At 36.6% G+C, this 26,649-nt stretch overlaps 1 protein-coding gene and 2 non-coding genes across 3 annotated transcripts; all 3 read left to right on the plus strand.

Annotated features, from left to right (window-relative positions):
* The first annotated feature begins 1,622 nt into the window (after nucleotides 1–1,622).
* On the plus strand, nucleotides 1,623–1,694 carry Trnah-gug (transfer RNA histidin (anticodon GUG)). The gene has a single exon. It is a non-coding gene; the product is annotated as a tRNA-His (tRNA).
* Nucleotides 1,695–6,489: 4,795 nt separating this feature from the next.
* On the plus strand, nucleotides 6,490–6,608 carry LOC132903005 (5S ribosomal RNA). Its single transcript, XR_009657294.1, has one exon. It is a non-coding gene; the product is annotated as a 5S ribosomal RNA (ribosomal RNA).
* A 13,848-nt stretch (nucleotides 6,609–20,456) lies between these two features.
* LOC106136784 (uncharacterized) lies at nucleotides 20,457–25,803 on the plus strand. The gene is made up of 2 exons (XM_060950157.1): nucleotides 20,457–25,251; nucleotides 25,370–25,803. The coding sequence occupies exons 1-2, from the start codon at nucleotides 20,457–20,459 to the stop codon at nucleotides 25,801–25,803; spliced, it is 5,229 nt and encodes a 1,742-aa protein (XP_060806140.1).
* Nucleotides 25,804–26,649: the final 846 nt, after the last annotated feature.

Raw genomic sequence — 26,649 nt, forward strand, 5'->3', positions numbered from 1 at the left:
GAGTAATTTGTAATGTTTATCTAGTTAATGCGTGGTTTCGAATTAAATATTTATTGATTGGACATTTGGGTATGTCGTTTCCGGCCTTTTCTATGAGTATCTAGTGATTTGAATTAAGTACACGCAGCTCAAGAGATACCTCGGCCATCTTCCATACACCAATCAAGGCGTGATGACATAGCTATCTCTGAACCTACGGTACCTTTACACATACATCACATACATATAGCCACGTGTGTAAACCTTACGGTGTAGACAGAGCCAAAAGTCTTTTCAAGACTGATAGGCCACGTTCAGTTTTTTGGCTTGATGATAGAATTGAGATTCAAATAAGTTAATGCTTGGCTTAAATTATAAATTTAGTGTTGAGACGCATTTTGAATTAAATAGTATCGACTAGTAAATAACCTCTTTGAGTATCGCAGTCGATTTTCTTATACATATAATTACGTCTATATCCCTTGCGGGGATGACAGAGCCAACAGTCTAGAAAAGACTGATAGACCTTTTCTAGACTGACTAGACGTTCAGTTGTTTGGCTTGATGATAGAATTGAGATTCTAATAAATAGTGACAGGTTGCTAGCCCATTGCCTAAAAGAAGAATCCCAAGTTTATAAGCCTTCCCTTAGTTCCCTTAGTCACCTTTTACGACATCCATGGGAACGAGATGGAGCAGTCTCGTTCTTGTTTTATTTTTTATTTGTACCGGGAACCACACGGCAAAAAATAATTAATGAACTCCCTATATATTTTTATTTCTATTTCCTTTGTTATGTCAGACGCAGGCACGCGTCATTCAAATCACACCAATTTTGTCAATGGCATCCACCAATTTGTTCGTTCTACTGAGTAATTGTTCACAAATTGTTTGTCTATGATTGTCATAGACTACTTTGTGTTTATTTTCTTTTGGGGGGGAATTCTGATCGTTACAATAATTTCTGTTGGTCCAATAAATTATTTAAATAGGATTTTTAGACGGAATAAGCGAGTGAAATATTATTTTGTTAGGTAGTAATACCCGATAAGTATATTTTAAATGAGTTTGAATGAAGACAAGCAACACAATAATGTTTTAAAAAGCAATAGTTATAATAATAATGTAAACATTCTTGCAGGTATAAATTAATTAAATTGGTACAATCAATAATTAATTAGGTCATACATCACGCATGTCCCCCACTGGGGTAGGCAGAGACGACAGAGACTTGCTAAGATCCTTACAGACCTCTCCAGTTTCCATACTCTTTTCATGCATACGCGACGATTACGGGTACTCCTAATATCTCCCTTTTTATGACTTTCTAAATTTGATCCGTGAAGGTTGGACGAGGCCGACCCTGTCCCACGAATTTAAAAGAATAAAAAAAAAATTACAAAAATCATGAAGTACCTACTTATATAATTTACAAAAATATATCTTTTGACATCGTACGCCCAAAATCTTCACTACACAATCTTAGGTAATTTGGCATAAAAAATACCTATTCAAGAATGTCTCAAGAAAAAATAAACAAAAATCATGACGCTTTGTTGCATTGCATCAGCCATTCGTTTACAGTGACGTCACGGCCTCAGCTACCGAACGGTATTTTCGACATCACACACACAGCTCCGATAGCCGTGATCGTCTAGTGGTTAGGACCCTACGTTGTGGCCGTAGTAACCCAGGTTCGAATCCTGGTCACGGCAGTGTCTGACACTGTTACGGCGGAGTTTTTTTTTTTTCATTTTATTCATATTTGAATTTATTTTTATTAATTTTAAACCGTACTATGAGCATAAATTGTATAAAAAATATGTCTAACTGTTACTGGACTTCGGGCAGATTTTAAAAGGAGCAATCCTATGGATGTTGTAAAAAGTGACTAGAGGACAGGCTCTGTTTAAACTGTTGAATAAATTATTTAAGTATTTATTTAAGTGCATAAAACTGTAGCGATTGAAAAATTTTTACTCCTAATGTATTACTGAGTAGACATTACCCTTGGTTTCGAAAGGGAAAAAATTCAGTACCCGTGGGAATTTCGGGAATTCTTCTCCTAACACCTATAGGCCACTTATGGACCTAAATGCCGAATGTCAAGATTTTATTTATATGCGATGATAGGACAGTCAATTAAGTAGACAGTAAGTTTCCACGTTTATAATATTTAGATTTGAAAAATTTTAAAGTTCTTATCGTTAGGGTTGAATAAAATTATTTACGATATTTTTCAACATGCCATAGTCGAGTTATAATATTGGTGTCTTTGGTGGAGTTACCTATTTAAATATTTTACAGGATATACATCAAAATGTACTTAATTTAAAAAAAATATATACTTATTAAACTTTTCATGATCGTTTTCACTTTATTGTTCAATTTGTAAATTTAATTTTAGTTTGTAATCATATTTTTTTTTCTCTTTTATAGGTAGTTGTAGTTATAATTTTGCTCATTCCAAAATGATAGGTAGGTATATTAACTTTGTTGTTCATCTGTCAAAAAAAGTTTTATCAGTATTAAAATGTCGTAAAGTAAGATAAAAATACTTTGAGCTGGAAAAATATCTATGCAATGCGACTACACAAGTACAGATTTATCAATACATATAACTTATGCTGTCAGAGTTCATACAATAAATTCTTCAAAATAAACCATTCATATGTTAGGAACACATCCTAAACCTTTATATATGAAAAGTCAATCCTCAAACCTTCATTCTCAATGACATCCACTCAACCGTAGGTACCTCGCAATCTGACCCTTGTTAATGCTCCCAGTTATTAAGATAGGGCTAATCCTCACATAACTTAGGATATAGATCGTTAAACGCGCTCAGACGCCGCTGACCATTGTCCTGCGTTTAATTTAAACGTGGAACAGCCCTTTACATAGACATAGTTCGATGTAGATACAGCGTTAGGAAAATGGTTGAAGTTTGACTTCACTTTTCTTTATTTTAGTATTCGTGGTGAACCTCGATATCGGAAGCCTCATAATGTTTGTATATAATCATAAAATCACTCATCTTTCCCTGAAGGTTATTCAAAGCCTACGTCATTGTACTTGCCATGATCCCTGCATACTTCTTTTGCTTCTTCTATATTAATTTACATGCAAGCTATTGGGTTTAGGAAACTTTTGACGTTACTTATTGCCAGGACGTCCGCGATTTGATCATTATTAGATTTCGTTTAAGTTTTTCTTAACAATAATCAAGTACATCCTGAATTACTGAACTACTATTTGTTATATGTGCCTGTAAAAATGTAATCGCATTGTTGGTTACACAATTAGCAAAAATAATTTCACATGCTAAATTTTTTACACAAATTGGTATACTAGCGCTATCTTTTATAATATATGTCTGTGTTTGGCCCAGCCCTAAGCGTTTCACCCAATCGTAACGATGGATTTGTGACGCTTATATACATAACTGTAAAGTTCAAATTCTAAATACAATATTTGGTTGTAAGATTTTATGTGTAAACCTCTTTATGCAAACAGGACCTTGGGGCCAAGTTTCTGGTTTTTGGACTATTGAAACTGGAGTTAATATTTTGGTTATGACCTAATAATAAGGATTACAATTTTGGCTCATGTCCGTTTCAGAGGTTATGTGACGGGTTACTGTTAATTATTGTTTATTGTTTTGGGGTTGTGGAGTAATTATTGTAATACTGTTTATATGTCTTGATGGACATGCCTTTAGTAATGACGAAGGTTCACTTGTATTATACTAGTTCAGCTATTAACAGGAGCTTTAGATACAAGTCTGGAATAAGTAAAATCTGGAGCACGGCGTGACTAGTAACTTACAGTCACTGCATAATATACTTTTAAATTTTTGAACTACCGTGTCATATACATACATATGGTCACGTCTATATCCCTTGCGGAGTAGACTGAGCGAACAGTCTTGAAAAGACTGGCATGCCATGTTCAGCTATATGACATAATGATAGAATTAAGATTCAAATAGTATCAGTTTGCAAGCTGGTTCCCGGGACTAATACAAAAAAGAATAGGACCTCTCCATCTCTTTACCATGGATGTCATAAAAGGCGACTAAGGGATAGGCTTACAAACTTGGGATTCTTATTTAGGCGATGGGCTAGCAACCTGTCACTATTTGAATCTCAATTCTATCATTAAGCCAAATAGCTGAACGTGGCCATTCAGTCTTTTCAAGACTATAGGCTCTGTCTACCCCGCAAGGGATATAAACGTGACCATATGTATGTATGTGCACAGTGTCGGGTTTCCTAATTGTTTACGCTTCTACTTACTTTATGGGTAATTTCAAGAGAAATAAAAAATAGCATACACCCATGTAAGTCGTATTGAAAGAAATTTGACTCGAGTCACAAGTTGGCTGTCAGTATGACATATTCAAAAGAAAACACTTAAACTAGCGCCAACTACGTATAGTATGTTTGATACAAACACAAAGAATGATGCGGTATCTATTGGAAATCTATTGAACTGTTCTATAACGTGTTGTAGGTCTATAAAAATAGATGGCGCTGCTGGTAACACTAATCATGCGTCGCACGAGTGCATCCTTTCGATACTTTTTCGCGTCTCTCTGCATTGCCGTGTGGTTCTTGAGAATAGGACCACTGCATTTGTCACTCATGAGTTTCAAAATGGCGACAAAGAGAATAGAGCGAGCTTCATCATCGTTCATCTAGAGTAATCTACACTGGTGGTAAAGAAGAAAAAATACAGTGTTTGCCAGCTATTAAACTTGGGATTCTTCTTTAAAGCGATTGGCTACCAACCTGCTACTATTTGAATATCAATTCCGTCATTCTGATGAACATAGGCGATATTCAGATGATGATGCAAACACAATTCAGTTTTTTCGAGACTATTGGCTCTGTCTAATCCGTAAGGAATAACGACGCGATTATAAGTAAGTAATATTAGTAGGGGAGCCCATGAGGCTAAATTGGGCTTTACTCGAGCGATATATGTAAATGTAATTTTATTTATTTATTTACCAATTTATGTACACAGAAAACATTATAAACACACGAAACGAAAGTACACAAGTTCTGCTTATTTCTAAAGAAATCTCTTCCAGCAGACCCGAGATAAGAACCTCAGTCTGTTCCGTAGAACACAATTATCACTATACTATCACACCAAGGGACCCACCAAAACCTCCCCCCTTTCCACTTGGCTGAGCACCGCTCATTATTATCATTGATTAACGCGATTTTTCTAAGTGCACCTCAATAAATCATTATTCATACGGTGAATTAAAATTGATGGGAGTTTGAAGTTTAGTGTCACGGTTTTTTCGAGACAGTCCCTAGGGATTTAATAATGGCGTAACAGTCTCTTCAGTAAGTTTTTTTTTGCTGAATATATTATACATATAAAGATAAACTGCATATTTTTTATTAAAATCAGTTAGCCCCCCTATTATATTTTTTAAAATTAAACTCATATGGCTGAATTACGTTTGGTTTAAATGGTTGATAATGATGAAAATTTTAGTGCCGTGTGGTTTCCGGCACTTTTGAATAGAACCACTCCATATCATTCCCATGGATGTCGTAAAATCTTATGAGCTAGCAACTTGTCACTATTTGAATCTCAATTCTATCATAAAGCCATACAGCTGAACGTGGCCTTTCACTCTTTTCAGGACTGTTGGCTCTGTCTACCCCACAAGGGATATAGATGTGACCATATGTACTTATGTGGTCACTGGTCATCATGTAACGTGACTTATCACCCCGTAAGCCCGTAAGATATAAGGAAGTTATTATATGTGTGTATATGTGTGTGTGTGCTAAAGAGAAGTCATGTAATTAAACATGACAAAACATAAACCGTTTTAATAATGGCCTCGTTAATTTTAACAATGGAGGGAGACCGAAATTGATTGTCAGTCTTTGTTGTTATGACATGTAATTTCAGATTTGAATGAATAGAATTTATATGTACCTTTACGTCTGTGAAAAAGGAAATATCTGAATATCTTGCCGGAATTTCAGATCCTATCTTAATAGGTAATCTTACACTTCTCAAGCATTTTATATCTCTGAGCTTGGACCTAGCTAAATGTTGAAAAATCAAGCAGTCAGCGGTAAACAAAATAGTAATAAGAATACAAGGTTTTCGCAAATCCTACTGAAAATATAGTTTTACCGTTATAATTCCCTATGTACTTCTCCAGACCAGACTCTTTATCCTACTAATACATATTATAAATGCGAAAGTTTGTGAGTATGTCAGGATGTCAGTATGGATGTTTGTTACGGCCTCTAGTCGTATATGCGAAATTTAAAGAATATGTATTGGTTCAGTAGAGAGCGCACAAAGAGGCAACAAATAAACAAACACACTTACATTTTAGCATCCATAAAATTAGATTATTATTAGCATAGATTTAGGTACATGGCTTACATTTTAATTGTGACATAATTTTATAAATTTACATGCCTTGATATTAACATTGTGACACATAATTCCACAGTTACATTTGTCAACGTCCATACCACATTGAAAACACCGGTTCTCGTCTGATCACCGAAGTTAAGCAATGTCGGGCGTGGTCAGTACTTGGATGGGTGACCGCCTGGGAACACCACGTGATGTTGACTTTTTGTCCACATTTTAATATTTTAATGTAAGTAGATTTCTTGTGGCTAGTATTTTTAAAATCACATTTATTTTGTCATAATACAACAGTAAACTTTATCATTAAGTGTCGCTTGTAATTAATTATGCAAAAACATAATTATTGTTTTTATGAAACTTGAAGTTCTTAAGAATACTGGGTAATTAAGTATTTTATACTTAACTACAATTATACAAAGATGTAGTCTCTGCCTACTCCTCCGGGAAAAAGGCGTGATTTTATGTATGTATGTACCTACTACAATTATATAAAGTTAATATTTTGTTCCGTGTTCTCATGAATGGAGGACATTATAATAATTACTACACAATATGTTTGATCGTGACTTTGCTAACAAATTTCTCTTAGGCGCTTATTTGATTCACGCTGTGACAAAAAACTGCAGAAAAGAAAAATAAAAAACTTATAACTATAAACTTATCGTCAAATTAAATTAAGTTTTAGCTAACAACTACTGACAACCCAAAGATAGGCTAGTAGGCTTCTAGGTAGTAAGTTCGAGACTTGTCCTGATACTAACTCAACGACACTATATTTAAAAAACTAGCTGTGCCCGCGACTCCGTCCGCGTGGAATAATTATTTTGGGCATCATTGAAGCCATCAAGTATGAATAATTTTGCCCGTTTTTTTCACATTTTCTATTATTTCTTCGCTCCTTATAGTTGCAGCGTGATGTTATATAGCCTAAGCCTTCCTTGATAAATGGTCTATTCAACACAAAAATAATTTTTCAATTTGAACCAGTAGTTCTTATGATTAGCGCGTTCAAACAAACAAACTCTTCAGCTTTATAATATTAGTATAGATAATACTCAAATAGATAAACATCCAAGTTCCATACCAATCAGAAATAGTTCTTTTCCATCAACACCTGACCGGTGATCAAACCCGGCACCTTTTTGACTCAGAAACTAGCATCTATAAACTGCGCCAACAAGGCTGAGAATTTATCTTATTTTCTTAAAATAAGTTCAAAATGAATATCACGTACCCAATTAGACCAAATTCAAATCTGAACTAAATCCTTCCACATAATTTAAGGGTCTCTGATATACGTGATTAACAAACACCAATTTGTATATAGTATATGTATAATATATAGAGCGCGTAGTAGGTATATGCTTAATGACTCTTTTCTTCATAAACCAACGTTTCTTTTCTACATACATTTACATTATCACATCTTTTTTCCTTACGGGTAAGACAGAAACAACAACCACGATAAGACTGAATGAGTTTATTTCAAAAATTTAAAAATTTATATTTCGCGTGTTATTCCATTGCGCACTCTGATGCCTAATTTAGTAAAACTTTAAACCCCTCTGAGGTACCTACACCAATTAAATCACTCTCCCTCGGGATAGCCGTATAATGAAAACTGCAAAATATTAATTACAATACCGTATAAGCCGTGCAAAGTAGACTATACGAGTATTAGTGGGTGTCACCCTTTAGTTCGCAATCTGTTCGGATAGGTGAATGAAGTTTTGAAGATTAAATCTTTTACATAAAACTCTCAATTGAATCATAAGGGCAAACAGCTGATCGTGGCCCATCAGTCTTTTCAAGACGTTATTATATGTATGTATGTATATCCTATAACTCTTCTGTTAGTATAACTTGCTTGATTGATTCGCCCATCGCCTATAAGGAGAATCCCAAGTTTATTAGGCGTTTTCTGTACTATATACATATGGTCACGTCTATATCCCTTGCGGGGTAGACAGAGCCAACAGTCTTGAAAAGACTGAAAGCCCACGTACAGCTTTATGATTGAATTGAGATTCAAATAGTGACAGGTTGCTAGCAAATCGCCTACAAGAGGAATCCTATCCCTTAGCCGCCTTTTACGATATCCATGGGAAACATTCTTAAGTTCCATTCCAAAGTGCTGCAAACCACACGGCTATCACAAAATGTTAAATGAAATACATTTTTCATCCCTTACCTAATCCCCTACCATACAATCAGTGTCCCAGATAAGATGTTGTTAATATCTGGCCCTATCTAATGAACTTGACAAATGGCGTTAATAAGAAACCTGTCGTGGTAGGATTAGTCACTGTTAATTGTACTGCGGCCGAAGTTATCACTTGATCAAGCGATCGAACATGTTTATCGATAAAATTAATTTATGTTGATTTTAATCTAATACTATTCTTTTTTTCTATTGGTGCCGGGAACAATAGAAAAAATAGTAGGACTACTCCATCTCTTTTCCATGGATGTCGTAAAAGGCGACTAAGGGATCGGCTTATAAACTTGGGATTCTTCTTTTAGACGATTTGATTAGCAACCTTTAATTATTTAAATCGAATTGAGATTTATCATTAAGCTAAACAGCTGAAAGTTGCCCTTAAAGTCTTTTTAAGACGGTTAGCTCTGTCTACCCCGCAAGGGATATAGACGTGATTATATGTATTTATGTAAGAAAATCGACTGCGATACTCATAATAGTTATTTTCTAATCGATACTATTTAATTCAAAATGCGTCCCAACACTAAATTTATAATTTAAACCAAGCATTAACGCCGCGGTAAGCGGATTACTGTTTTAAAATTAAAATGGCGACTGGTAATTAAAATGTGTCATAATATTTAGGGGGTTAAATTGGAATTATAATTCACTAGCGAAATGACAATTATTTCTTGTACCTATCACTGGTTACTATTATTATTTTTCTACTTTTACGTTCAAATCTTGAAATAGGTACATCAATTTAAATCTACCTAGTCTTATGTTCTACGCAACAAAAAAAAAATCATGAAGAAATTTCTAAGGTCTAATCTCGTGCCAAATACCATAAACATTTTTTTTTAATTAATTTTTTACACATACACACACAAAAAATATAAGTATCTAGTTAGAAGATGAAAAACAATATTTCAAACTATGTGTATCAAATTACAATGAATTTGCTGTCACAAAGATATTTCGAAAAGTAATAGTTTAACCGGTCACCCCTTTGCCCTGACTGTTATTCATACGAGTAGACAACCCTAACAGCCCCTAGAAGAAATTTAAGTCTTATTCCTACACATTATGATTGTCTCGGCTCATAATTTTTATGGATTGTCCCAAAGGTAAGTTACTGAAGTAGATTTAATATATGTAACAGACAGAACTAACGCTGGATTAATTATATTTTTTTTTGTTTTTTTTTTATAAATAAAAACTTTATTATTACCTTTATAAAATAAATAAATGTGTCCAATATTAATATGAATATTAAAAAAAATCGCAAACGAAGCTTTATTCTGGTAAAAACATTTTCGTTTCATTTATTTTGTCGTTCATCTAGCACCAATTAAAATAAGAATACAACCACTCCTTATCCTTTCCATGGATATCGTAAAAGGCGACCAAGGGATAGGCTTATAAACTTGGGATTCTTCTTTTAGGCAATGGGCTAGCAACCTGTCACTATTTGAATTGATTTCTGCCATCGAGCCAAACAGCTGAACGTGGCCTATCGGTCTATTCGAGACTGTTGACTCTGTCTACCTCGCAAGGGATATACGTGACTTTATGTATGTAAATCTTTTTGGAATAAATCTAATCGTTCGTTGACATAAGTACCATGGTACAGTTCTGTGATGGAACGCATAGGTATCTGATTTAATGATACGTGTGCAAAGTTCCAAGTTGATCAGACGTTTAGAAACCCATGAAAATTAAGCTCAAAGATTCCGTTACATACATACATACATACAACCCAAGCTAATAAAAGCGTAGTAAAAACGAAATTCCATTTTCAAACATTCAAACATTCAAATTTCTTACCCAATTTTTTTGTTCTCTATTAACTAAGTAGTCAATGTTAACAAATGACCATCAATATATGCAGTTATGATTGAGAGACGTGTATTCAGACAAATACAACCGATCCGACCTGCAGGGCGAGTCGTTTGTATAGTCCAGTGATGTAGTGGTCAATTACTTTGATGGAGTCTCGTTTACTGGGAAAACTTGATTGTGCGGGCAAATTGATTGTTCAGTTATTCGTATTTATAATTATTATATATACTCGTACATACTATATGTACCTATGTACGTGAATCGCGTATCACGTGAATATCACTTGCGAGGTAGACAGAGCCAGCAGTCTTGAAAAGACTGAAAGGCAACGTTCAGCTGTATGGCTTAATGATGGAATTGAGATTCAAATAGTGACACGTTGCTAGCCCATCGCCTAAAAAAGAATCCCAAGTTTGTAAGCCTATCCCTTTGTCGCCTTTTACGACATCCATGGGAAAGAGATGGAGTGGTCCTATTCTTTTTTGTATTAGTGCCGGGAACCATACTGCATAAAGATAGTACCTACATGCAAAACAATTTACGTATGAAAATAATACCGGATTCCATCACGGTCCCGACATTAATTTATGAACTACTGAAAGGGTTTTGTAAATCCTTGTTAATGATAAACTGGGAAGGCCCATAAAACTGATGATACAGGGACAAAAACCAACATTCAATGGAGTTCTGGTCTTCGGACCCTCGTCCAACAAGACTGTTTAAGAATGAAAAATGAAATCAAGTGAACGGACTAATGGTTTGCATGCTGTGACTGTGAACTTAGGACAAACTTAGCCAGAGAAAAATTAAGAGACCATCCCAACTCTCTTACATATGTATGTAAGAGAGTTGGGGTAATCTCTTAATTTCCTTACATGTAGTCAAGTCTATATCCCTCACGGGGTAGACAGAGCCAACAGTCTCGGAAATACTCATAGGCCACTTTCAGCTGTTTAGCTAAATGATAGAATTAAGATTCATATAAAGTGCTAGCCATTGGCTAAAAAAAATAATCCCAAGTTTAAGTCTTAGTCGCCTTTTACGACATCCATAGGATGGTGTGGTTCAATTATTTTTTGTATCAATGGCGGGAACTACAAGGCACAACTTTATAAATTCTAATAACACACAATAAAACTATACAAATAAAATGAGTTTGTCGGAAGTTCACACTTTAACTAGTCACTCAAATCTTGACCATCGTCCATTTATCACTGGCACTTACCAAATTTGCATACAAGCATGATTAATGTACGCGCATACTCAATGAACACTGTGTGTTTGTTTAGTTGGACAGGGGTAATGTTATAAATGAAAGTTTTTTTGGCGATACATGTATAATATGATAGAAAAGTGATATGAGAATATACTTGTATGTAAAGATTGTATGTATAAGATGTCAGTATGGATGTTTGTTACTCTTTCACGAAAAACTACTGAACCGCGGGATTGGTCGAGTTTCCATGCGGACGAAGTCGCGGGCGGCCTCTATTATAATATAAATAATGGATAAATTACACAAATTTATAGGTGCACATAGTGATAAGTTGGTAGCTCATCGCCTAAAAAAAGGAATTCCAAGCCTATCCCTTAGTCGCCATTTACGAAATCCATGGGAAAGAGATTGAAACGTCCCATCTTTTTGTATTGGTGCCGGAAACCACACGGCATAAATCTACAATACCCTTTTTTGCATCAGGAGTTGAAATATCGTTCTTTATGCAATAACCAAATTGCATCAAAACACAAGGTAAAGCATGTAATCGCTGTTTAATGCAGTCAGTTAGTCATAATACACCGCACAGGTGCACAAAACAAATGCACAAAGTCGAAAAAATGACTAATCCCCGAGTCTGCATCGGTGTTTTAGATCAGGGAGGGTAGGAAATGTGTTTCATGTTTATATAGATATTTTTTAATTTTATGTTTTACCTGATATCTAGCTTTTACTCGCAGCTTCAATCGCGTGAACTTAGCACCATAATCAAAATGCGATGAAATAAGCACCGTCTAAAAAAAGCAACAAAGTTAGCGCCATCTTCAAAAATCGACGAATTTAGCGCCACCTGCAAAAGCGTGCATGTTTTTCGCAGATCCCACGGGAACTATAGTTTTTACCGGGATGAAAGGTACCCTATGTCTTTCTCCAGACCTTAAATACACACGTGATATTTCAAGAAGATTAATTCAATAGCTAACTCGTGAAGAGGTAACAAACAAACTCACTTTAGCATTTATAGTTGCATATATAAGTATACATATATTAGTTGGGATGTCAAATATTTAGTCCATTAATAAAAGTTACTTTTGAATGGGCAATAATGGCCATGAAAATAATTGGTAAAGTCTTTACTAGGCGTTTCCAAGGACGGTTTATGTTTGACAGGTAAACATTTAGAGTAAATCTTATGTTCCATTTATTTAACGTCGTTTTTAGAAAGCTCTCTAAATTGTTTGTTTATTTTTTTTATTTTAGTTAAGACGAACTTGTATCTGCTTACGTATGCAAGATGATAAGCCGTTGGTTGCTGGCTCTCAGAAAAAATTTAACTTATGCACCGATAGACGACTACACTTATTCACTTTTTTCTCTGATCTAAACCGTAGCCTGTAAATCTAAGGTAAGCCTGCTCTAAATAATAGATGAGCCGTGTAAGCCCGGCAGGAATTATCGAGACGAGTCATTACTCACTGGAACAGACGAAAATAAGATATTGGTTCATATTTTTTATGCCGTGTGGTTCCCGGCACCAATACAAAAAAGAAAAGGACCACTCCATCTCTTTCCCATGGATATCGTAAAAGGCGACTAAGGGATAGGCTTATAAACTTGGGATTTTTTTTGTCGATGGGCTAGCAACCTGTCACTATTTGAATCTCAATTCTATCATAAAGCCAAATAGCTGAACGTGGCCATTCAGTCTTTTCAAGGCTGTTGGCTCTGTCTACCCCGCAAGGGACATAGACGTGACCATATGTATGAATGTTAATATTTTTTTTAATATCGCTATGTTATTGTGTACGGATTCAGGTATGGGGAGATTTAGTGTGAAATTTATTAATGGAATGTTTAACCATTTAACTTCCATTGTGTATTTTTGCTTCACATTTTTCTCCGATTTAAGATCTAATATCATTTTCCACGTTTTACCCTGTAACAAGTAAATATAATATAACTATTATAATTTATAACTAATTTATAACATGTTACAACGATCTGAGGACAACGAGCGACAGTAACGTTTACAAATAGTATTATTTTATAAGCTTTACTACCTGTATTGTTTATAAAAAGTATAATGCAACGCAAAAATTTAAAATCATTTAATGAATTGTAAGTTCTCAATACGAAATAAGAACGAGATATAACCCTGATAATGCAAGCACAACAACAATACTACTCCATTTGTCAAAACTCGCGACCGTTCGCAAAACATCTAGACAGAGTTTCGTACAGACGAGATTCGTTTTTCCACATCCGTTCTGGGTATTCAAATTTGACAATGACAAAATATGCGGTCATTTCCGAGCGAAAGTCGCACAGTTTTCGTGTCAAATGGAAAGGGGTGATGAGGCGTGATAGATTGTGGTTCATTGTCATTTTGGACAATGGATGAACACAGTTTTATTAAACAAGTATCACCAAAGAAGTACGAAGGGATATAGTCACGTCTATATAGAAGTATAGAAGTACGAAGGGATATAGACGTGACTATATCCCTTCGTACTTCTTTGGTGATATGATACTATTTATGTATATATCCAAATTATCTATAGGTACTATAATATTATTAAGCTGAAGAGTTTGTTTATTTGAACGCGCTAATCTCAGGAGCTACTGGTTTGAATTGAAAAGTTATTGTTGTGTTGAATAGACCATTTATCGAGGAAGGCTTTAGGCTATATAACATCACGCTGCATCTTTGAGGAGCGAAAAAGTATTGGAAAATGTAAAAAAACGAGGAAAATTATTCATCCTTGAGGGCTTCAATGATGCCCAAAATAACTATTCCACGCGGACGAAGTAGCGGGCACAACTAGTATAAAATGAAAACCAAACAACATTTGAGGAAAATATTCCTTGTAATATAGAATTAATGGCGCGAAATCACATTTTTTTATCAGCCCTCACTCCAAGCGACACTTGACCAACCAAATCCAAGCATAGATATACAATCTTTACAGCCAGCATTACCGTGTTAAGCGACCCATTTCGAAATGCCCCTCCAACACTCAAGCCTCCGTATGTAAATGGTATCGCAAATTTATTGTTATAACTTCTCTTTTGCTAAGTGATATTCGTTCTCCGAAAATATGCTCCTACATTTACCCTCAAGCCACCAGTTTATGAAGAACTCTCAATTTGTATACGCCTCGTTAGGTTTGTTCGGCAATTGTTTAGACTTGAAAGTGGTAGCAGGTCTCGTGATGTTGGTTAGTAGAATTTCTCTACAATGGTAGTTTATTCTGGATTTTACGTGATTGCGTTGGAATTGCATTGAAATTGGAGATTGTTTAATGAGAGTTTCGGAGGTGACAAATTAAGCTGATGACTCGTTTATTTACGGATGTATTTAACAGTATCGTTAAGAGGATTAAGCTATCTTACGGGTAAATTGTGCCGTGTGGTTCCCGGCACCAATACAAAAAAGAATATACAAAAAGTTTGCCAATTTACCTGTACATACATACATACATATGGTCACGTCTATATCCCTTGCGGGGTACACAAAGCCAACAGTCTTGAAAAGACTAAATGGCCACGTTCAGCTATTTGGCTTAATGATAGAATTGAGATTCAAATAGTGACAGGTTGCTGGCCCATCGCCTAAAAAAGAATACCAAGTTTGTAAGGCTATCCCTTAGTTGCCTTTTACGACATCCATGGAAAAGTGGAGTGGTCCTATTCTTAATAGCCGGAAAACACACGGTTCTTTCTTGTTAATTCTATTTTATTGAATATTATTTTTTTGACATTCTTATTAATAAAGATAAAAAAACTCATTTATTTTATTACGCTCCAACAATTTGAGATTTAATCAAACGTACGACTTCGCAAACAAAATATATTTAAACACCCATTCAAATCGTGTCACATAACATTTTACGACAAACTCAAGCGACTATTATTAAAATCACACGAAATCGTTTTCGAAACAAACGAACGTAATATTTTACAAATTGGGGAATGGAACGTTTCTCCATCAAAAGGTCTCGTCGATAAATTAAAGGCAATGTACATGATAATGGGTCGTGGAAAATCTACATCTTCCCCTTTAATAGTGCTGACTTGGGAAACATTGAGTCGTGAAAAAAATAATTTGGATGAGGCATTCGAGATATTTTACGTTGAACTACTTTTGAACTGTCGCGTGCAACGGAATTTGTTTGTTTTGAATTTATGTATTTATTTTAACGTTTTTAAGTTATGGTTCAATTAAAAGTCGTGTATGAGTTTTTTGTTATTTTAATGGCTTTGTTTTATTGCAATTATATGTTACAGTAAAAAAAATTACAGTATATCATCAATGTTAACTAAAATAGATAACCGCTTTTTTCTTATATTTCCTTTTTAAAAAAAATGCCGTTTCTATTGATTTTTTTTCTATCCGTCAAACATTTTCAAATCTCTTCTAAGCATTTGAAGTACTTAAAAATGTTTTATAAAAGACTCCTATTCTCACATTGAAGTAAATAACAAAGAAAATTATCTCTTTATTCATTTTCATTTATAGCATAACATATAATCACGTATTTATCCTCCGCGGGGTAGACAGAGACAACAGTCATCAAGAGACTGAAAGGTCACGCTCACTTGCTAGGTCCAAAGATAGAATTAAGATTTAAAATAAAAATAAATCGAATGTCACTAACATTCGATTTATTTTGATTTATTTAAAACTTCATTGAACATAAATAATCTCTATCACATTTTTTTTTTCTGTGAGGTAGACAGTGCCAACTGTCTAAATGGGCTTAGTATTTATATAACACAACATCAATTTTAAAAATTTTCAGCTATTCACATGACAGAAGAAATATTTTTTTTACCACATCCAAAATTTACTAACTGAATGTTTTCAAAACGGATCGGCAGCAAACGTGTGGGGACCGCTGGCGTGTGACTAAAAGCATTGTAAATTTCACAAAATGGACTCAAGAATCGAATCCCAAGATGAAGCACCCTGTAGGTGTTTTAAAGTAACTAAGTATTAAAGCTATTTGCTTGATACTGGCACATTTTTGTGTTATGTTTTTAAATTGTATGAGAGATAGATTCGTTTGTTTTTATTGTTTCATATATACATACATACATAAACTACTATATCTTTTCACGTTCATTGCATACCTCTTTCGCTTCATTCGCATTCATAACCCTCTTCATGCCGTATGGTTCCCGGCACCAATAATAAAAAATAATAGGACCACTCCTTCTCTTTCCCATGGATGAAGTAAAAGGCGACTAAGATATAAGATATATGCTTATAATCTGTGGATTCTTCTTTTAGCCGATGGGCTAGCAACCTGTCACTATTTGAATCTCAATTCTACCTATCTAAAAGCTGAACGTGGCATATCAGTCGTATCAAGACTGTTTGCTCTGTCTACCCCGCAAGGGATATAGACGTGACTATATGAATGAATGAACGAATCAAATTACAAAATTAGGATTAAGATATTAAGGAACTTACTTATACTTCTCTCAGGTCATTGACCCATTCCGTATTCTGTTTCAAATAAACTTTATTTTAACCGCGGGTTTAACTAACCAGCCATCAGCATTAACCTTTTGATTGGCAGTTAGACTCGAGGTGCGGCATAAACGACTTTTATAACTGGTTTTTACATATTGCAATCAAACCGTTAACTTTAGTTTTTAAGCAAATTACTTTTAAATAATAGATCAAAATACTTGGCTCTGTCTACACCGCAGGGCATTTAGACCTAATTATATGTATGTATGTATGAGCTTTTAGATTATTACTTAGTTCTCGGTACTTTAATAGAAAAGGACCACTCAATTTCTTTCCCATCGATGTAGTAAAAGGCGACTAAGGGATTAGCTTATAAACTTGGGATTCTTCTTCTAGGCGACGGGCTAGCAACCTGCCACTATAATCTCAATTCTATCATTAAGCCAAACGTGACCTATCAGTATTTTCAAGACTGTTGGCTCTGTCTACTCCGAAAGGGATATAACCGTGTTTATATGTATGTACGTGATGAATTTATATCAAACCCGCGAGACAATAAAAGCTAACTGCACCATTTTAATCAGCTAAGTGCAAAGTGTATTTATCGCCAGGATGCAAATTTGATGGAATTTTCCGCATAATTCTAATTTTGGTCGGTGCGCGGTGTATATTGAATTAATTATGATGATTAGTGATCGTGTTGGTTAACGCGTGGTTAAGTTAAACGTTAATTTTGTTTGGCACGTTGTGATTGGATATTTCGCAGACCTATTTCAACTAGTAAAGGGTCAGGTCAAAAGTACCCGAAACCGCCGAGCTTGTATGAAGAGAGTTATGAATGTGGATGAAGCGAAGGAAGTATGCAGAGATCGTGGCAAGTGGAAAGAGGTAGTCTCTGCCTACCCCTCCGGGAAAGAGGCGTGATTTTATGTATGTATGTATGTATTTCAACTAGCTATCTGCGACTTTGGCTTTATTCTTATGTCTAATTAATATTGCTGTAAAGTTTCATGAAAATGTGTTCAGTAGTATATGCGTCAAAGAGGTACTAACAAACTTTCACATTTATTTATTTATTTAAGTATATTGCACAAAAAAATCGTACAAAAGGCGGATTTAATACTTTTTGGCATTCTCTACCAGTCAACCAGCTGACCAAACAGAAAAACTTTATGTTGGTGGTGCGATAAAGTTCACATACATACAACAATAAATACATATAAGTACATACATAAAATAACAAAAATTCGGTTAATTTATTGTGGATCTTCCAAAGGAAAACAAAAACCTGTTCACACATGTAAGTACCTATGTCAGTATAAATAATATGATCAACATGACATTTATTAAGACTCGGGAAATTTGAATCTGAATTGAATGGAATTGAATATGGTTATTTTTTAATTTGTTTATTGTACAAAATAAAATGTATAACACAATTGAGCCAATATAAAGCCAAGTTTAGCTTTTTTGCTTAATCATAGAAAAAATAATGACAGGTGCTATCGCACATCGCCTTAACGAAGAATTTTAAGTTCATAAGCCTGTCCCCTAATCGCCTTTTACGACATCCATGGGAAAGAGAAGGATTAATCCTATTCTTTCTTTTTATTTATGCCGAGAACCACACGGCACTATTTTAAGTAGATAGATTTACATATGTCACACTATGTGAATTGTATCCTACTGACATAGTATATGTACATTTGTGAGCGAAACAGAATTTAATTAAACAGATTAGTGATTTGGTATTTGACGCGACATCTGGTGGCCAAGGTGTAATGAATGGTACTGGAATGTTGTGTCGGTAATGAGATGAGTAAATACATACATACTGTTAGCGACACATTAAATTTAACATAGCGCACACTCAATAAACATTGTCATATTGTAGCACACTCATTAAGTATTGTATTGTATAGAACAAAAGAAGCGAGATCAAACAATACCCCCACCACGACGGTCAATTGCATTAGATAGTACACTAGAAAGCGAATGAGCACTTTAGAGGCATATTTTAGATATTGTTATTATTATTTATGAAACCTAATTGATAAACGATAACGCAGACCGTCATAGCCAAGTGATAACGCTATTTTTATAAAAGTCAAGGACACGAGGTCAATAATTGGATTATGTTTTTTGATGTCAACAAATGTAAGTAAATTTCTCGAAAAGTATATTGTTTATAGAAACGAAAGTATTGTAATAAGAAAGTATGATATATGTATTTTTGTATAACTTAGAATTTATTAGAATCTTATATTGTATATTCGAGAAATATTTAAAAGTTGACAAGAAATTTTGATGAAAGCATAGGTTGAAGACAAACTTTTGTTAAAATCTCTTTGAGAAAGAAATTGTCATATGTGAAAATTATGTTATATGATGAGAATTTTTGTTACTTTATTTGGAAAATGGAAATTGTTATGTTTTATTCATGTAAAATTGAGAAAAGTAAATAAATATCACCTAAGCGAAGCTATGCACAACACCAGAAATCGTCACGAAATTTGAGGTTCGCGTTAAGGTATTACTCCGACTTACAATAGTAAAATCGGCGGCAGAGGGCGTCGTAGTGCAATTGTTCCAGTTTAAAGTGAAAAATCAAGAAAAAGAAGACCTCAAGAAAGAAAAAGTCCTCAAGGAAGAAAAAGTCTTCAAGAAAGAAAAAGTCTTCAAGAAATTAAGTCGGAATAATACCTCTTAGTGTAATAGTTTAATAGTGTTAGGAAATTAGTATAAGGTGTTGTGCGTGGTTAGTGGACGGACAAATTGTGTGTATTGTTTTCGTTTTTTAATTCTTCAATTAGTTTAGTGGTTTCTAATAAGACTTGAACATAGTGAGTAGGTATTCCAATTAGTGATAGTGCTATTGGATTTCAGTGACTGAACCATTAAACCGTGAGTAATTCAGACTTTATTAAGTGACATAGACTTTGGTTAGAGAGAGAGACTCAATATTTAGTGATCATATAGTGAATAGACACTCAGTGAGTAAGGTCAATGACCCCACGTATAGTAGTTTTATTAACAATCAAGTGAAATTAGACATAGGCTTTTGGAAGAGGTTGATGACCCCATTTCTACACAACCTACCATCCGAGGATTCTTTGTTGGCCTCACTGCCGCGTCCGCAGCCGTTGACGTCATATACCAGCGGGGGGGGGCGGACTTCTACTGGAGCGGAATTCGGGACTCCCTATAAGTGAAGGGGAGGCTAGGGGAGGCAGGTACCTAGTCAGGGTTATACTGTCACCTCGACCCGCAACAAAGGCGTGGTCCTTCGAGCCGGATCTTCAATACCTTTCAAAATGCCAGTAACGAGAAGCCAGAAAGGCAAAATGGAACCATTACGTCCACCTACTACAACAAGTGAAGAAACAGGCACAACACATAGAACTCCTACAAGTCGAGGAACTACAAGTGGAACTGAGGACTCCACAAACACAAGCATGCAAACTGGAACGCGAGAACAAGCACTACCGGGAAGCACGATGACATTAGTTCCAATGGAACCGAGAGATAGCGAGCCTACGCAGACAACGCGCTCCCCATCTAGGAGCAAGAGAGCAGGAACAAGCAAGTCAGTGAAAACAAGAAGGAAACTTCAATTGGAAAAAGAAATTGCGGAACTCAAATTGGAACAAATAAAAGCAGAAACCGCGAAAAGGGAAGCAGAGGCGAAACTTCTTGAGGAAGAATCTGATTCCGACCTAGAGGAACCAGAGGACAGGGCGGATCGTGTACGAAGTTGGATGGCTGGCACACAAGACAACGCGTCATGTATGGAAGTTCCATTCAACAGAAATGAAGATCTACCAATGAACAACCTCGCTTCAGCTATAGCAGCGGCATTCGAAAAAGCTACTTCGAAACACAAACCGTTGCCACCGAAGTACATGTTTGAGTTACCAACATTTAATGGAGATAGTGCAGAATGGCTAGCTTTCCTAACAGTATACACCGAAACATCTACTATGTTTTCGGCAGTTCAGAATATGGCTCGACTAAGAAAAAGCATCGTGGGACAAGCAAGAGAAGCAGTGAAAAATATATTATATTCGGATTCTCAACCCAATGACGTCATGGAAGCATTAAGGAGAAGATTCGGTAGAGCGGACTTATTAGTCACAGCCGAATTAGACAAATTAAGGGCGCTTCCTCGTGTAAGTGAAAATGTACAAGAACTTAGTGCATTCTCATGTAAAGTCAACAACAGTGTGACAAGTATCAAAGGGTTAAAGAAAAACAAGTACCTACACTCACCGGAAATAGTGAAACAAATCACAGAAAAATTACCAGCGTTTATTCAATTTAGATGGTGTGATTATATCGCACAATACGACGAAGATGAACCTGATCTCGAAATATTAGCTAACTTCCTGAACAAAGAAGCCGATAGAAGTGTTGTGCTGCTATCAAACGAAAAGAAGAAAGTGATACAACCAAAGAGGCAGTCAGCACACGTAGCAGTTGAACAACCCATGAGAAGGGGAATTCAATGTATTCAATGCAAAGGAGATCACTATTTTTCGGAATGCAAAGAATTGAAAAACGCAAGTATCGACGAAAGGTGGGAAATGGTAAAAAAGTTAAAAGTTTGCTTCAATTGCCTAAGAGGACGACATCGAAAAGATGATTGCAGGTCTAGACCCTGCCGACAATGTAAGAGATTACACCATGCGCTTCTTCATAAGGAATATAAGAAAGAAAACAGTACAGATGAAAAGAGGAAAGAAGAAGCTAGTGTTACTGGAACTGTCAACACTTTGAAAACACCACAAGCGCTATTGAAAATAATGCCCGTACAGCTATACGGGCCAACGAAATCTGTGAAAGTATTAGCACTTCTGGATGAAGGTTCGACAGTCACATTGCTGGACGAAGCTACAGCAAAAGAAATAGGAGCCACAGGACCGAAAGAAATCCTTGCTCTAGAAACAGTTGGTGGAAATACGATAAGAAACACGGATTCTGAAAGAATCAATTTGAAGATTAAAGGCGTCCACCAACGGAAGAAAATGAACATAAATAACGTGAGAACAATTAAAGAAATCCAGTTGTCACCGCAAACAGTGGATAGGGCGAGATTGGAAGCCTGTCCACACCTGAAGCCTCTTATCGACAAAATATGTTACGAAGACATGCCTCCGAAAATGTTAATAGGTCAGGACAATTGGGAACTGATCGTATCGAGACACACTAGGAAACGCAAGAAGGACGAACCCGTTGCTTCATTCACGAAGCTGGGATGGGTATTACACGGTTGCGATGGTGGGATAACGAAACAAGTACAGTTTATGAGATGTGCGCATCTGAAAAGTCAAGACGACAATTTGGATGCCATAATTAAAGAACACTTCGCAATAGAAGCACTAGGTGTCACTGAAAGGAAGCCATCGTCTGACATTGAAGAGAGAGCAACAAAGAAATTGGAAGAAGTCGTGCGAAAAGTTGCTGTCGATAAATACGAAGCGGGATTAATCTGGAAAGCGGAAGACGAAACTCTTCCAGACAATCGATCAACTGCGGAAAGCAGAATGAGAAACTTAGAGAAAAAGCTGGATAAAGATCCTGAACTGAAAGCCGACTATGAGAAACAGATACAACATTTATTGGATTCAGACTACGCAGAAGAAGCTCCGAAATATAGTACATCCACGAGATTGTGGTACTTACCGCACTTCGCCGTCACTCACCCAACGAAAAAGAAAAGAAGGATAGTATTTGATGCAGCAGCAAGATCCAATGGGAAGTGTCTGAACGACGCGCTCTTATCTGGACCGGATCTGCTACAATCATTATGGGGTGTGTTAATACGCTTTCGTCAAGGTCCTATAGCAGTCGTAGCTGACATTAAAGAGATGTTCCTGCAAATCCTTATGAGAGAAGACGACAGAGATAGTTTGCGATTCTTATGGAGAGGAGGCGACAGGACAGGACCAATGAAGGAGTATCGTCTTAAAACTGTGATATTCGGAGCGGCCTCTTCACCCAGTACAGCAATATTTGTGAAAAACAAAAACGCGAAAGACAATGGACAAGGGCATCAGGAGGCCATCAAAGCGATAGAAAAGAATCATTACATGGACGATTATCTACAAAGTTTTTGGGAAGAAGAACATGCGGTAGAAGTCGCCACGACAGTCGACGAAATACATAAGAAAGCAAGTTTCCATTTAAGAGGATGGGCATCCAACCGTCCTAACGTATTGAAAAGGATCAACGGAGACAATAGTTTGGAAAAGGAATTAGAACTTGGTCAGCAAGAAGAGAAAACGCTCGGAATGAAATGGAAAGTGCAAGAAGACTGCTTTTCATTTCGAGTAGCAATGAGAAACGTACCAAGGGAAATTTTACGAGGAGAAAAGACCCCTACGAAAAGACAAGTGGTCAGCGCAATCATGTCAACATTTGATCCCTTGGGATTAATAGCTCCAGTTCTTATTCAAGGTAAGAAACTAATGCAGAATATCTGGAGAAGCGGAGTTGGATGGGACACCGAAATTTTGGCATCAGAAGAAGACGAATGGCGTAAATACCTACAACACATGAAGACAATAGAAGAGCTCACAATACCACGATGCATCTCTCCTCACCACACCGAGGGAGAGCTACACGTCTTCACGGATGCAAGCGAAACGTCCTATGCAGCCTCAGCATATTGGAAAACGATAGAAGAAGATACGAAAACCTCGTTGATCGCAGCAAAGAACAGGGTAACTCCTCTAAAACCGATATCCGTTCCAAGACTGGAACTTCAAGCAGCATTGTTAGGTTGCAGACTAGCGCGCGCAATTGAAAAAGAAATGGATCTGACGGTAGTAAAAAAGACTTTTTGGACAGATTCAACGACGGTTCTTTCATGGATCAAATCAGACCCGAGGACATTTAAGACGTTCGTGGCACATCGCTTGGCTGAAATCGAAGAACTTTCGAAACCACAAGATTGGAGATGGGTACCGACAAACCAAAACCCGGCTGACGATGCAACCAGGGATGTGCCCGAAAACTTTAACGAAAGACACAGATGGTTTGAAGGGCCTGAATTCTTAAAACAATCTGAGGAACATTGGCCGAAGCCGAAAGAAATCAAGAGAGAACCGCACGAAGAGGACAAGAAGATTGAAAAAGTAGCAACAACGAGACAGAAAGAGTTTTCTACGCCAGATCCGAAAAGATTTTCAAGTTGGAATAGACTCCTGAGGTCCACGGCAAGAGTGGTTCAATTCGTCGAAATATTAAGAAATAATAAGCAAGAAAAAGAGAAAGTCAACGCGACTAAGAAAGATGAACCATGGAGGAAGAACAGAAAAAGGAAGAAGACTCCAATTGTTCTAAAAAAGATTTCAAAAGAGCAACAAAAACTCTTTATTCCGTTGGAAACGCATCAGTTAGCGAAAGCAGAGGCACTATTGATGCGACGAAGTCAAGACGAAAGTTTCAAAGCCGAAATAGATACGTTGAGAAAAGGTCAACATTTAACGAAAAGTCAGAAGCTGCATAATTTAGATATAGTCGAAATCGACGGAATACTTCGATTGAAAGGAAGAATTAACGCCGTCGAAGGAACACAACAAGAGAAGAACCCGATAGTTTTAGATAAACGGGATTGGATAACACGACTGCTAATCCAACATTACCACAATGTGTTCCATCACGGAAACCACGCTACTGTCATCAATGAATTAAGACAAAGATACTGGATCGTGGGAATAAGAGCAGCAGTACGATCAATCGCGCACCTCTGTCAATGGTGCAAAGTAAGAAAGTCCATGCCGACGACGATACCGATGGGAGATCTGCCTCCAGAAAGACTGTCTCACAACAGTCACCCGTTCACTTGCACAGCTGTAGATTACTTCGGACCGATGACCATTACCATTGGGAGAAGACATGAAAAACGATGGGGCGCACTGTTCACCTGTCTCACAACCAGAGCAGTGCACGTAGAGTTGGCTACATCGCTGTCAACCGACTCCATGATCATGGCCCTGAGAAGATTCGCCGCGAGAAGAGGTAGAGGCAGCCGCGGACAACATTGGCGTCAGGTGGAAATTCATACCGCCTGGTGCTCCGAACATGGGAGGAGCGTGGGAGAGACTGGTACGGTCCGTTAAGACTTCACTGACGGCCGTGCTCAAAGAGAAGAATCCTTCAGAAGAGACGCTACACACTCTTCTGCTTGAGGTCGAGCACATTATCAACTCTCGACCTCTCACAGAACTGGAAGACTGCACCAATCCAGAGTCACTCACGCCCAACCACTTCCTCATTGGGCGATCCTGCGGCGCGCCTAGGCTGGGCGCGTTCTCCGATTCCGATCTTGTCGGAAAACCTTCGTGGAAGACTTCGCAGCGGCTAGCGGACCACTTCTGGTCTCGCTGGCTGAAAGAATATCTTCCTGGCTTGCTGCCACGGAGGAACGTCGGCCAGCCAACCCGAGACATCCGATGTGGGGACATCGTAGCAGTCCTGGATCCTGCCTTACCGCGAGGCACGTGGCCTCGCGGGAGGGTAGTGCGCACGCTGCCGGGCCCCGACGACCGGACCAGAGTCGTTGATGTGGCTACCGGTGGTGGCATTCTGCGACGGCCAGCTTCGAAGCTAGTAGTGATAGTGCCAGTGAATAGTGAAAACAAAGCAGAACAAAAGTGAAATTTAGTGAAAATAAAAGTGCATGGACATTATAGCAAAGATGTAATAGCATAAGTAGAATAAGAAACGTTTGATGTCGCTTCAAGAGTTTGTGCGCAGCACGAGGGAGAGTTTGTTAGCGACACATTAAATTTAACATAGCGCACACTCAATAAACATTGTCATATTGTAGCACACTCATTAAGTATTGTATTGTATAGAACAAAAGAAGCGAGATCAAACAATACCCCCACCACGACGGTCAATTGCATTAGATAGTACACTAGAAAGCGAATGAGCACTTTAGAGGCATATTTTAGATATTGTTATTATTATTTATGAAACCTAATTGATAAACGATAACGCAGACCGTCATAGCCAAGTGATAACGCTATTTTTATAAAAGTCAAGGACACGAGGTCAATAATTGGATTATGTTTTTTGATGTCAACAAATGTAAGTAAATTTCTCGAAAAGTATATTGTTTATAGAAACGAAAGTATTGTAATAAGAAAGTATGATATATGTATTTTTGTATAACTTAGAATTTATTAGAATCTTATATTGTATATTCGAGAAATATTTAAAAGTTGACAAGAAATTTTGATGAAAGCATAGGTTGAAGACAAACTTTTGTTAAAATCTCTTTGAGAAAGAAATTGTCATATGTGAAAATTATGTTATATGATGAGAATTTTTGTTACTTTATTTGGAAAATGGAAATTGTTATGTTTTATTCATGTAAAATTGAGAAAAGTAAATAAATATCACCTAAGCGAAGCTATGCACAACACCAGAAATCGTCACGAAATTTGAGGTTCGCGTTAAGGTATTACTCCGACTTACAATAGTAAAATCGGCGGCAGA

Source organism: Amyelois transitella, chromosome 20, assembly GCF_032362555.1.
Source record: "Amyelois transitella isolate CPQ chromosome 20, ilAmyTran1.1, whole genome shotgun sequence".
In the NCBI taxonomy this organism is placed as follows: domain Eukaryota; kingdom Metazoa; phylum Arthropoda; class Insecta; order Lepidoptera; family Pyralidae; genus Amyelois; species Amyelois transitella.